This window comes from Anomaloglossus baeobatrachus, chromosome 9 (genome assembly GCF_048569485.1).
Source record: "Anomaloglossus baeobatrachus isolate aAnoBae1 chromosome 9, aAnoBae1.hap1, whole genome shotgun sequence".
NCBI lineage: Eukaryota > Metazoa > Chordata > Amphibia > Anura > Aromobatidae > Anomaloglossus > Anomaloglossus baeobatrachus.
The window spans coordinates 183,701,482-183,715,696 of record NC_134361.1 but is presented as its reverse complement, the minus strand read 5'-3'; the positions used below and the strand labels follow the sequence as shown (position 1 = coordinate 183,715,696).

Sequence of the window (14,215 nt, the reverse complement as noted above, 5' to 3'; positions counted from 1 at the left end):
TTGTATAGGTAGATGTTTAAGAAAGAAGGAAAGAAAGAAAGAAGGAAGGTAAGAAGGAAAGAAAGAAGGTAAGAAGGAAGAAAAGATAGAAAGAAGGAAAGAAAGAATGGATACAGTTAAATTAAAATTAAAGCAAGAAAGTAAAATTGATAATAGATAGATAGGATTGATTAGATAGAAACAGATAAATAGATTTATATAAATAAATATATGTTTAAGAAAACAATAAATGGAGTAATAGATTGACTGGGATCAAGAATAATTAGAAAAATTAGATGATCACCCATGCATGTGACACCTACATAGTAAGAATGAGAGATAAGATGATATAGATAGATAAATGGATAGAAGAAAGACAGATAGATAGATAAATAGGTAGATATATAGATAGATAGAGGGATAGATGGATATAGAGGGATAGATAGATAGATATAGAGGGATAGATAGATGGATAGATAGATAGATAGATAGATAGATAGATAGATAGATAGATAGATAGATAGATAGATAGATAGATAGATAGAGGGATACAGGGATAGATAGATAGATAGATAGATAGATAGATAGATAGATAGATAGATAGATAGATAGATAGATAGATAGATAGAGGGATAGATGGATATAGAGGGATAGATAGATAGATATAGAGGGATAGATAGATGGATAGATAGATAGATAGATAGATAGATAGATAGATAGATAGATAGATAGATAGATATAGAGGGATAGATGGATATAGAGGGATAGATAGATAGATATAGATGGAGAGATAGATAGATAGATAGATAGATAGATATAGAGGGATAGATATAGAGGGATAGATATAGAGGGATAGATAGATAGAGGGATAGATAGATAGAGGGATAGATAGATAGATAGATATAGAGGGATAGATAGAGAGATAGATATAGAGGGATGAATAGAAAGATAGATAGATAGATAGAGGGATAGATAGATAGATAAATAGATATAGAGGGGTAGATAGATAGATAGATGGATAGATAGATAGATTTAGAGGAATAGATAGATGGATAGATAGATAGATATAGAGGGATAGATAGATATATAGATATATAGATAGATAGATAGATAGAGGGATAGATAGAGGGATAGATAGATAGATAGATAGAGGGATAGATAGATAGATAGATAGATAGATAGATAGATAGATAGATAGAGGGATAGATAGAGGGATAGATAGATAGATAGATAGATAGATAGATAGAGGGATAGATAGATAGATAGATAGATAGATAGATAGATAGATAGATAGATAGATAGAGGGATAGATAGATAGATAGATAGATAGATAGATAGATAGATAGATAGATAGATAGATAGATAGATAGATAGAGGGATAGATAGATAGATAGATAGAGGGATAGATAGATAGATAGATAGATAGATAGATAGATAGATAGATAGATAGATAGATAGATAGGTAGATAAGAGAGTTGATAGATAAGAGATAATACATAGATAGATAATAAATATATAGATTGATATATAAATATATATAATAGATAGCTATATAGATAATAGATATATAGATGGATAGATAGGTAATACATAGACAGATAGATAGATAATAGATAAATAGGATTTATAGATAGATACATAGATATATAGATGGATAGATAGGTAATAAATAGATAGAGGGATAGTCCCCTTGCATTTTGCTGTAAGCAGTCAGTCACACAGTGATTCTGCACACTTCCTAAGTGTCCCCTTCCCCTCACTCCCAGGTCCCTCACCTATCAGTTATACATTCTCTCCCCTTTCCCTTCTTACCATGGTGTGTGGAGTCTTGGAGTCCAGACCTGTGGCTGCCCCCCTGGGGATCTGCCTATGGTGAGACATCACCTTCCAAAAGATATTGCCAGCAAACCCCCTGAGTATGAAGTTGGTTTAGATGCCTCCAGGTCCCCCTTTATATTCCCTGCAGCCATACACAGCGGCTCCAAACAACAAATAAGAACTTTCCAGGAGGCATTTAAACCATTTCCAACAAAAGATGTGTCTCTTTAATGAAGCAATTTGAATCTAGATTGATTTTTTTTGCTGCACTTAACCCATGCCTCTTGAGGTAATCGTTTCGTTCCCATGTAATCCAAGGCAGAGGAGAGGAAAAAAACCCACAAACTACCTGCAATTAGAAATTGCACAAAATGCCCAGGATAAGAGGCAGCAAGTGTCAATTTCAGCTGTCAATCAGGCAATCCATCAGGCCACCCAAAGAATTGCAAATTTCATTTTTTTTAATGGTTGTAATTAAAAATCGATTATTTTTTTCCCTTTTATGCGCAAAATGATACTTTTTTTTATTTTTTACAATAAACCTGGGTTGTGAGTTAACTCAGCCAATTAAATAGTATATGAGCAGATCTTGGAGGAACACAATTGCCCCAAGAATGTGAATTTCTATTATTAAATGATACCAGAACCTACAAGACAAGACAACAGAAGAATCCAAGAAATGCGCACTTTGCGCATGAAGTCTCACCTTTCCTGCAGAGTCTCCTTCAGGATCCAAGTTGTTCCCCTCTGATTGAGGGGTGACATTTTCATTTTTCCAATACATGGAGATAAAACAAAGCAATCAGCAATGATTATAGGGTCAAAAAAGTGATAAAAATCCTCCCAGGGTTCAGGATCTGGAGCAGAAATGGTGCAGGATTAGAGACCTCATGTCCAAGACTGAGGTAGAAGAGGAGATGTGGCTGCAAGTGGGAAGTTAGACGACTCTTCTGTGCACTTTCCTGTTGGATGGCAGGAAAGGAAGGGAAGGAACATTACAGGCTGGGAGGGAGGTCTGAGAAGTGGCTAAGAACAGCAGCTCTGAGGTCCACCTTCCAGAGAAAACCCTGGAGAACCTGTCAGACATTAATCCACAGGTGATGGGAACATCTTGGAGTCCTCAGCTAGGAGCACACATAGGTTTCTTCTCCAGCATTAAGATCTGCTGCATTCAGCTCTGATTCCTGGACCCCAGTGCCCTCAGGAACATTTTTGGGTGTATTAGTCGCAGATTATTAGTTGTGTAGAGGACTTTGCCACAATTAAATCACTTACAGACCTTCAGCTCCATATAGAGGACACTCCATATAGAGGACACTCTCCATAGGACACCTGATCCATTCATCATAATGATGCAGACTTGACTTTAATTCCCCTCCTCCCCCTGATTTCTCACATGATCCCCCCAACTGCTCCTTGCACTGAATCTATCCCCTTGCTGAAATATTGCATACTATTCTGTGCATATGTTATATCTTTCAGTCCTTTTTTAATCACCTCTTTATTGTAAAGTGTTAGATTTTGGGGGATTAAATAAGTTTATATACGTCTACTGTTATAGAATTGGAATATATGGGTAAAATATGTCATTATATATAGCACCACACATTCTATGTATATAATCCTTTCCTAATATATATATATATATACACACACACATACACGCACACACATATACAGTGTATGTATATATATATATATATATATATATATATATATATATATATATGTGTATATATATATAAAATGAACTATGTTATCTGTGTGGCATAATATATTGAAGTCACAACATCTAGAAGTAAAGTTCATGGAATTATTGAAATCACAGGATGGATAGATCAAGATTAATGATGAGCAGGCACTACCATGCTCGGGTGCTCGATACTCATAACTAGTGATGAGCGGGCACTACCATGCTCGGGTGCTCAGTACTTGTAACTAGTGATGAGCGGGCACTACCATGCTCGGGTGCTCAGTACTCGTAACTAGTGATGAGCGGGCACTACCATGCTCGGGTGTTCGATACTCGTAACTAGTGATGAGCGAGCACTACCATGCTCGGGTGCTCGATATTCGTAACTAGTGATGAGCGGGCACTACCATGCTCGGGTGCTCGATACTCGTAACTAGTGATGAGCGGGCACTACCATGCTCGGGTGCTCAGTACTCGTAACTAGTGATGAGCGGGCACTACCATGCTCGGGTGCTCGATACTCGTAACTAGTGATGAGCGAGCACTACCATGCTCGGGTGCTCGATATTCGTAACTAGTGATGAGCGGGCACTACCATGCTCAGGTGCTCAATACTCGTAACTAGTGATGAGCGGGCACTACCATGCTCGGGTGCTCGATATTTGTAACTAGTGATGAGCGGGCACTACCATGCTTGGATGCTCAGTACTCGTAACTAGTGATGAGCGGGCACTACCATGCTCAGGTGCTCAGTACTCGTAACTAGTGATGAGCGAGCACTACCATGCTCAGGTGCTCAGTACTCGTAACTAGTGATGAGTGAGCACTACCATGCTCGGGTGGTTTGTACTCATAACTAGTGATGAGCGGGCACTACTACTAGGTCCCATGGGAGTGTGCTTAGAGGGTCGTGTGCTCCTTCCCTAGTCTTAAAGGGCCAGTGCATTATTACTCGGTAGTATCTCTCAGCCTGTGGCTGAGAGGCACTACATATTTAAGGCATCCTCCCACCAGGGGAGGTGCCTGTGCAACATGTCTTGTTAGCCAGTTACCCACTTGCTAGCAAGTTATCAGGTCCCGTTGCCCTGTGTCTGTTATCTGTACCTGTTCCCAGCTTCCCATACCTGTCAGGATCTGCCTTACCTACCTGCACCACCTGTTCTGTCCACATCACCCATACCCGTCTGCTCTAGATACTCTACCTGAGCCTGTCCCTGCCCTGGAGGTCAGCTTCCACAGTCCTGGACAATGCCCTGGGAGTGGCACCTGGCGTAAACTACCGTAGCAGCCAAGCCCATCCTCAACATCAGTGGCTCTCATTACAAATTGCATATATTGTTAAAGGGCTTGTCCACTACTTGGACAATCTCTTCTTAAGGCTGGGGTCACCTGAGTATATAGCTAGTGATGATTTTCTCATGTGAGCATCAGATGTGATATGCTAATGAACCTTAGCTCGATCTCTGCATGAGCGTGAACCGGGTGTCATTCTACAGTGCTTCGCTTCTCTTGGCTGCTAATGGAACACCACACGAGGCCTGGGGGGATACTCGTCACCGGTCCGGTGAAGGGTCGGGGATGTCATGGGTGGCACTGTCCGGCTTCGTGACCCCGAGGTGTCCACAAAAAGGGATGGATGGTGGGATGAAGGGGTTGAGGATGTTGGGAGTACTAGTTGTCTCGTGACGCCACCTGTGGTGTACGGCCAGAGATTAGCCGCTGCTGTGGGTGCTGTCCTCTGGGGTGGATGGTGTCGCAGCCTGGATGGTTCGGCTCCCCACAGGTAGAGCCTGGCCCCAGGGAAGGATGATGGGAGTAATGCTGACCGTTGGCGCCGGAGCGCAGGGTAACGGCGCCGGCAATGAAGGGCTGACTCAGTGGTTGCGGTTTAAGGTCTTTTACTCACAGTCCGGTTGTCACCCTTGGAGTGCCGGTCTCTGCCGTGATGGGCCCCAGCCGATCCCGGATAATTCGGAGGTCACCGCCAGTGTTGTGGATTGCGGGCCCTTCCTTCTTGTGCTTTCTATGTGGATCCCCATGGCCTGAAGTACTTGGGGACCCCTGTTTGGTGTTAAAGTTTCCGTCCCGTCTGCAGGTGCAGTACCCTGTGGCGACTGAAGCCTCGGGGGCGCCACACTAGAATCGGATCTCAGGTGAGAAATTGTCTATTTCAGATCTGAGTGCAGTCCGATCTCACACATGCACCCATAGATTTGTATGGGTCTATGTGATCCAATTTACGGAGGCACCCACAGCATACTGTGATTGTTTTCTCATGCCAGTTTGGTGGAGGTGAGTATAAGTTTTTCTTATTTTACTTGAGGGATTCAGAAATTTAAGGAGCCAACCTAAGGCGCACCTGTGCAATAATCAAGCTGTCTAATCAGCATCTTGATATGGCACACCTGTGCGGTGGATGGATTATCTTGTGCTCAATAACACAGATTTAGACTAAATTTTGAACAATATGTGAAAGAAAAAGGCCTTTTGTACACATAAAAAAGTCTTAGATCTTAAAGTTTAGCTCATTAAAATGGGAGAGAAAACAAAAGTGTTGCATTTATAGAGATAAACATATATATATATATATGTATATCGCCAACTATATATGATGGCTATGTAGCACTCACGGGGCAAGGGGTTGACTTGACTCATTGCCGGGCCGGTGATATTGGGTCCGGGATGTCACGAGTGGCCCTGTCCAGCTTCGTGGCCCAGGGGTGTACGATAAAAGGGAAGGATGAGGATAGGTGGTGGAAGATGTTGGAAGTAGTTGTAGTTGTCTCATGACGCCACCTGTGGTATGCAGCCAGGGATTAGCCGCTGCTGCAGTCACTGTCCTCTGGGGCGGGTGATGTCGCAGCTAGGATAGTTCAGCTTCCCGCAGGTGAAGCTAGGCCCCAAGGAGGATGATGGACGTAGTAGTGGCTGTTGTCACCGAAGCGCGGGGCGACGACGCTGACAATGAAGGGCCGGACACAGTAGTCACGGCACCAAGTCTTTACTCACTGTGCGTGGGTTGCCCGGGAGGTGCCGGTCTCCGATGTGATGGCCTCCAGCCAATCCTGGATAAGTTAGAGGTAGCCACCGGTGTTTGAAAGTGTCCTTACCTAAGGGGATGCCCCTCCAGAAGTGAGGTACCCGGGCCAAGCTTCCCGCTCCAAGCCTCGGGCATACCTCCCAACCGTCCCAGATTCTGCAGGACTGTTCCGATTTGAGGGCTCTCTCCTGCAGTCCCGCGGCTCACAGCTGTTGTCCCGGCTCCTCCCCTCATGTGAATAAATTAAATTAAATTTTCATCTGGTCTGGGTTACTGGGAGTTGAACTCGTGATCTCATTGTCCATAGGCAGCAGCTCTACCCATTGATAAACAAAGGAAGATTTAGTCATCTTGACCTCTGTATTGCAGTAGAGAAACCAGAAGCAGATTATTTAGTTACAAAGATGATGGATGGATGGATGGATGGATGGATGGATGGATGGATGGATGGATGGATGGATGGATGGATGGATGGATGGATGGATGGATGGATGGATGGATGGATGGATGGATAGATAGATAGAGGATCATGAGGATCTGATCACACAGCTTGGACCGTCAGACTTCAGACCAGAGACGGTCAGCTGCGGGTCTCCTCTTCCCACCATCGCATCCAAGATTTCTCCTGTGCCTTCCCCATAGTCTGGAATGCTCTTCCTCAACACATTAGACTCTCGCCTACCTTGACAAGCTTCAAAAGGAACCTGAAGACCCACCTCTTCCGACAAGCCTACAACCTGCCGTAACCTTCAGTCTGATATAGAGCCGCCACTCAGCTCTACCCTAACCTACTGTATCCTCACCTATCCCTTGTAGACTGTTAGCCTTCGCGGGCAGGAACCTCTCTCCTCCTGTACCTGTCTGTGTCTTGCATTGTTTATGATTATTGTACTTGTCCCTATTATGTATACCCCTTTCACATGTACAGCGCCATGGAATTGATGGCTCTATAATAATAAATAATAATAATAGATAGATAGATACTGCATCTGAAGAAAAGAGTCAGATTCATTTGTTCCAATAAAACTACTATAAAGAAATGAGAAAATAAAATACAGACATAAAAAAAATCTTCTTTGTCACACCCTTGTATTCAAACCTGCAACTTTCAAACATGTGTCCAGCAGCCCTTAGCTGTTGAGCCACTAAGAATGATGATGGCAGAGTGAGGATTCTATATAGATGAACCTACAATGCAGCCTCTTACACAGCAGATTACACAGGACATAGAGCTCCATTGTACAGAGCAGCATCTCTGTGTCCTGTGTTCTAGAAGGTGAGGAAAGGAGTTTGTTTTCCCTTGTAATAAAATTACTAAAAATAATAATAAAAAAAAGAATAATGTCATTTTAAAACACTTTTTTATAAAATAATAAACATCACAAATCAGCAAATAACATACACATATCTGGTGTCCCTGTAATCGTAACGACCCACACAACACAATCAGATTATTTATGGGGATCGGTAAATGGCGTAAAAGAAATGGTACAATATATAATTTTTCTCTATTAAAACCCATAAAAAATGTAATACAAATGTATTGTTGAGGCCGTGTTCACATTTAGCGTAAATGCTGTTTTTTTCTGCCGGTGTCCGCACCATGAGCGCAATAACAATCTTCTCTGATTATTGCGTGTTTTTTATGCATTGTCCCCCTTATTTGATACATGTTTGGTGCAGATGTGAATCCTGAAGCTCATAAAGAGAAAAACACCAAAACCGCAGAGTTCAGCAGCGTCTTGACACGCACCAGGGGCGGAGACTTCATGTCGTCTCATCCACTTTGCTTGGACAATTAGTCCGTGTTCACATGTAGTGTAAATGCTGCATTTTTTTCTCTGATGTTTTTTTGCACATAAATTCTGCTGTGTTTAATTGTCCAAGCAAAGTGGATGTGATTCCATGAAATAATATCGCTGAAATCTGCGGTTTTGATGCTTTTTTTTATCTAGAGGTTTCTATGAGGAGCTTAAAAAACGCAGGAAAAAGCTTCTCAGTACAATAAAAAACACTTAAAAATGCAGATTCACATCTGAACCAAAAACGCATTAAATAATGGAGGAAAGGCAGAAAAAACGTAGCAAAAATGGACTGTGTAGTTTGGTGTAGACAGCGCAAAAAAAAAACAACACAGAATTTATGCAACGTGTGAACATGGCTTCATAGGCAAAAAAATAAGCAGCATGTCATATAGTGACGCTTATATAAATATAAGAAATTTCTGGCTGCTATGACTATGAATGAACAGTCTGGGGCGTCTGCAGAATGACCCTTACTGCCAAATGGGTGTGGCTAGGGGCGTGGTCAAAATTTGCCCCAGTGCGCTGCGCGCCGCAGAGTTTATCCCTCTTTCTTTTCTTCAAAAGTTGGGAAGTATGGCCTCGGGTACCGTGAAGAAAAGAAGAGAGTGGTGTTGTGTAGCCAGAACTGTAGTCCCGACGTGACTGAAAATTGTATCCAGGTTGTCCTACTTCTACCCCAAGTGGTGCCCGCCCCCCAGGTGGTTGTCTTAGTGACTTTGAAAGTCCCATGCTTCGTGATGGCCACCCTCCTATCTACCCTAGTCCAGTCCCCAGTGAGAAGGCACTTAAACTGTATGTAATGGGGAATGTGGAACACCGGTAATTAACCCCCTCCTTACCCGAGATGAATACTGCACCTTAAGTGATTTGCAGTACCCTGTGGCTGCTGAAGCCACCGGGGCGCCACAACTACAGTATAGTAGATAGGATAACAAGGAATAGGGGCGGATGGAAGGGAATAATAGATATATTACTGTAGTAAACATTGAAAAAAAGAGCAAAAAACATAAACAACAACACCAACATAATATCCAAATAGTTAATATCATACAATAACTCTAACAATTGGTCATTTGGTCTAAAGGGGGCTTTACACGCAGCAACATCGCTAGCGATGTCACTTGTGAAAGCACCCGCCCCCGTCGTTTGTGCGTCATGGGCAAATCGCTGCCCGTGGCGCACAATATCGCTAGTTCCCGTCACATATACTTACAACGTCGCAGTGGCCGGTGAACAGCCTCTTTTCTAAGGGGGCGGTTCGTGCGGCGTCAAAGCGACGTTACACAGCAGCCGTCCAATAGAAGCGGAGGGGCGGAGAGCAGCCGCAGGAAAGTGACGCCCACCTCGTTGCCAGAGGACGCAGGTACGGTACTGTTCGTCGTTCCTGGGGTGTCACACGTAGCGATGTGTGCTGCCTCAGGAACAACAAACAACCTGTGTCCAGCACCATCAATGATATTTTGGAATTGAACGACATGTCAACGATCAACGATTAGGTGAGTATTTTTGATCGTTAGCGGTTGTTCGTACGTGTCACACACAACGACATCGCTAACGAGGCCAGATGTGCGTCATGAATTCCGTGACCCCCAACGACATCTCGTTAGCTATGTCGTTGCGTGTAACGGGGCCTTTAGTGTGTGGCGCATATCTATATATATAATTGCCTTATTCTGTCTGTCTGTCTTGCTCCAAAATTCTTCTTTGTACATAATCTATGTATCACCTGTATATAATGCACTCATTATTGTTATTGTCTTCACACCTTTTTAGGCAACGACCTTGAGAAAGGCTCTATGCCGAAACGTTGGTGCTGTTGCTCTGGTTAGGTTCCTTTTGCAGTGTATTAGTCAATAAATTCACTTTTGCATAATTCCCCTCTTGTCTTCAATTTGAGTGCTGGGATTCTCTTTACTATATGATTCTTGATCCCCTAAGCACCTTTAGCGTATGTGGTGAAGCCTGTAATTTCTATATATTTAATTTGCTCCAAAATTCTGTCCTTACCGCGACAAGCATCTCATTGGCCGCTCGCCTCGGCTCCGCCCCCCGCATGGATTGGCCGCTCGCCTCGCCTCGGCTCCGGCCCCCCCGCACGGATTGGCGGCTCACCCAGGCTCCGCCCCCCCCCGGATTGGTCTCTTGCCCCGGCCCCCTACACGCATTGGCAACTCGGCCACGCCCCGCCCCCCTCACGCATTGCATGCTCGCTCTGGCCCCGCCCCCCGCACGCATTCCCCGAACCGACACGGAGCCTCAACTCCCAGGTGAGTGCTGTACCCCCGGGAGCCCACATCAGCGTACGCCGGCAACCCAGCCGACACATACCCTCGCATTGCTGGGGTTGCCAGGGGTTGTTAGGTGTGGGCTACCGTGCGAGCGGGGGGCGGGGTACCCTGGTAACCATGGTACACATCGGCTAATATTGTGTAGCATGGTTACCAGCGTACACCGGCTCTCAGGTGAGCGCATCAAGGTCCTGCAGCGGCGGAACACACACACACACACACACACATAACAACAGACACACACACATCAGATCACACTCACTCTCACATACACCTCACACACACATCAGATCGCATCCACACACTCACAACCTCCAGTGATATCGCTTGCTTCTCGGCAGTGATACTGTGCGTGCAGTGACCTTCTAGGGCCTGCCAGAAGATCACATGGCCAGAAGCATCTGGTATCTCCGGATGTTGTGTGAGCGCGTATGTGCAATATCGTCAATGTGTGTGTGCGTGTATGCGATCGGGTGTGTGCGTGTATACTGTCTGATGTGTGACTGTGGAGCACGATGGGGAGTGCGCAGCATGGTGGATGGAGCATGATGGGGAGTGCGCAGCATGGGGGATGGAGCACGATGGGGAGTGCGCAGCATGGGGGATGGAGCACGATGGGGGGTGCGCAGCATGGGGGATGGAGCACGATGGGGGGTGCGCAGCATGGGGGATGGAGCACGATGGGGAGTGCGCAGCATGGGGGATGGAGCACGTTTGGGAGTGCGCAGCATGGGGGATGGAGCACGTTTGGGAGTGCGCAGCATGGGGGATGGAGCACGATAGGAATGTGCAGCATGGGGGATGGAGCACAATGGGGAGTGCGCAGCAAGGGGGAAGGAGCACGATGGGGGGTGCGCAGCATGGGGGATAGAGCACGATAGGGGGTGCGCAGCATGGGGGATGGAGCACGATGGGGAGTGCGCAGCATGGGGGATGGAGCACAATTGGGAGTGTGCAGCATGGGGGATTGAGCACAATGGGGGGTGCGCAGCAAGGGGGAAGGAGCACGATGGGGGGTGCGCAGCATGGGGGATAGAGCACGATAGGGGGTGCGCAGCATGGGGGATGGAGCACGATGGGGAGTGCGCAACATGGGGGATGGAGCACATTTGGGAGTGCGCAGCATGGGGGATGGAGCACGTTTGAGAGTGCACAGCATGGGGGATGGAGCATGTTTGGGAGTGCGCAGCATGGGGGATGGAGCACGATAGGAATGCGCAGCATGGGGGATGGAGCACGATGGGGAGTGCGCAGCATGGGGGATGGAGCATGATGGGGAGTGCGCAGCACGGGGGATGGAGCACGATGGGGGGTGCGCAGCATGGGGGATGGGGCACGATGGGGGGTGCGCAGCATGGGGGATGGAGCACGATGGGGGGTGCGCAGCATGGGGGATGGAGCACGATGGGGAGTGCGCAGCATGGGGGATGGAGCACGTTTGGGAGTGCACAGCATGGGGGATGGAGCACGTTTGGGAGTGCGCAGCATGGGGGATGGAGCACGTTTGGGAGTGCGCAGCATGGGGGATGGAGCACGATAGGAATGCGCAGCATGGGGGATGGAGCACAATGGGGAGTGCGCAGCATGGGGATGGATCACATTTGGGAGTGCGCAGCATGGGGGATGGAGCACGATGGGGAATGCGCAGCATGGGGGATGGAGCACGATGGGGAATGCGCAGCATGGGGGATAGAGCACGATGGGGAGTGCGCAGCATGGGGGATGGAGCACAATTTGGAGTGCGCAGCATGGGGGATGGAGCACAATGGGGGGTGCGCAGCATGGGGGATGGAGCACGATGGGGGGTGCGCAGCATGGGGGATGGAGCACGATGGGGGTGCGCAGCATGGGGGATGGAGCACGATGGGGAGTGCGCAGCATGGGGGATGGAGCACATTTGGGAGTGTGCAGCATGGGGGATGGAGCACGTTTGGGAGTGCGCAGCATGGGGGATGGAGCACGTTTGGGAGTGCGCAGCATGGGGGATGGAGCACGATAGGAATGCGCAGCATGGGGGATGGAGCACAATGGGGGGTGCGCAGCATGGGGGATGGAGCACGATGGGGGGTGCGCAGCATGGGGGATGGAGCACGATGGGGGTTGCGCAGCATGGGGGATGGAGCACGATGAGGGTTGCGCAGCATGGGGGATGGAGCACGATGGGAGGTGCACACCTCCCCCCAAAACACACACATACCACCACACACGCACTGCACAACACACCACACACACACTGGGAACCACAAACACCGCCCTACACAGACACCCACACACACAGACAACGCCGCACACACACAACACCCAACACACAAACACTGCGGCACACACAAATATACGCACATACCGCATAACCCACACATTGCACAAAACATACCTCCCACCAAAACACACACACACACACACCCCACACCCCACACCCACACAAACCGCGCAACACACACACACAACGCTACAGACACACAGCGCTCCACAAACAACGCAACACACACAACGCAACACACAAACATCACCGCTCTCACCCCCCGCCACACCCAGACAACACCCAGAACATGTACTGCGCCCTACACAAACACTTGGTAACTACACACAACAACATATATATATATATAACAAAAATCATACATTAACTACACAATACGTAAATTCTAGAATACCCGATGCGTAGAATCGGGCCACCTTCTGGTATATATATATATATATATATATATATATATATATATATATATATATATATAAAAAAGTATATATATATATTATATACATATATATATATATATACTGAAATCAATTCTTACAGTTCTTCTATGTGCCACATATATGTACACATGGGCTGCATACACAAAACACCAGGAAATTTTGGATCCTGATTATTTTAAGAGCTGCATCATTTTTTATCTTAGAGCAGGTGTAACATCTCGGTATATATTATTTTAGGAGCATTTGCCGCCCCTAAAAAAAATCTGTAAAAAAAATAAAAAATCTTTCCACATCACTGCTTCATCTGTGTCTTGTTTAACATATATTATTTTCATTTTTTTCTTTTAATATTGGATATTGTCCGTCTGCTATGACAGGAAGTTAAAATCATATGGGATGTATTAAAGGAGCCGCGCACTAATAAACTGAGGCCGATCTTCATCCTTAGTCACCAGTTAATTCCACAATATAAGATCCTGGCAGGATAGTGCAGAATCTCGTCTGGCTCGTCCGGCTGCCTCTTCCCTGCTGCAGTTGTGGGGTGTGGGGGTTTCATGCTTTTTTGGGGCTGAAAAAAGGGTAAAAAATTCTTCAATGCTGCTTGGGCTAACTGAAAAGATGGTAAGAATTGCAAGCTTTCGAGACTACTCAGGTCTCTTCATCAGGCATGGTATAACACAAAAAATTGTGTTATACCATGCCTGATGAAGAGACCTGAGAAGTCTCGAAAGCTTGCAATTCTTACCATCTTTTCAGTTAGCCATTAAAAGGTATCAACCACTGAGGACTCTCTGTTCTTTTAAACAATTTTTCAATGCTGCTTAACATTATGGAGAGTGTAATTCATTCTTTAGGATTTAGGTGGTGACGGCCTAACCTAACCTATTGTTCAGGG

General features: G+C 46.0%; 1 protein-coding gene across 1 annotated transcript in view; it reads right to left on the bottom strand.

The window, feature by feature from the left end:
• The window catches only part of LHX6 (LIM homeobox 6), a 209,697-nt gene extending 207,116 nt beyond the window's left edge, over positions 1 to 2,581 (bottom strand). Inside the window, exon 1 of the mRNA XM_075324911.1 lies at positions 2,504 to 2,581. Within this exon, the coding sequence (XP_075181026.1) occupies positions 2,504 to 2,581 (78 nt within the window). The remainder of the gene's footprint in view (positions 1 to 2,503) is intronic.
• Between the last annotated feature and the right edge of the window lie 11,634 nt (positions 2,582 to 14,215).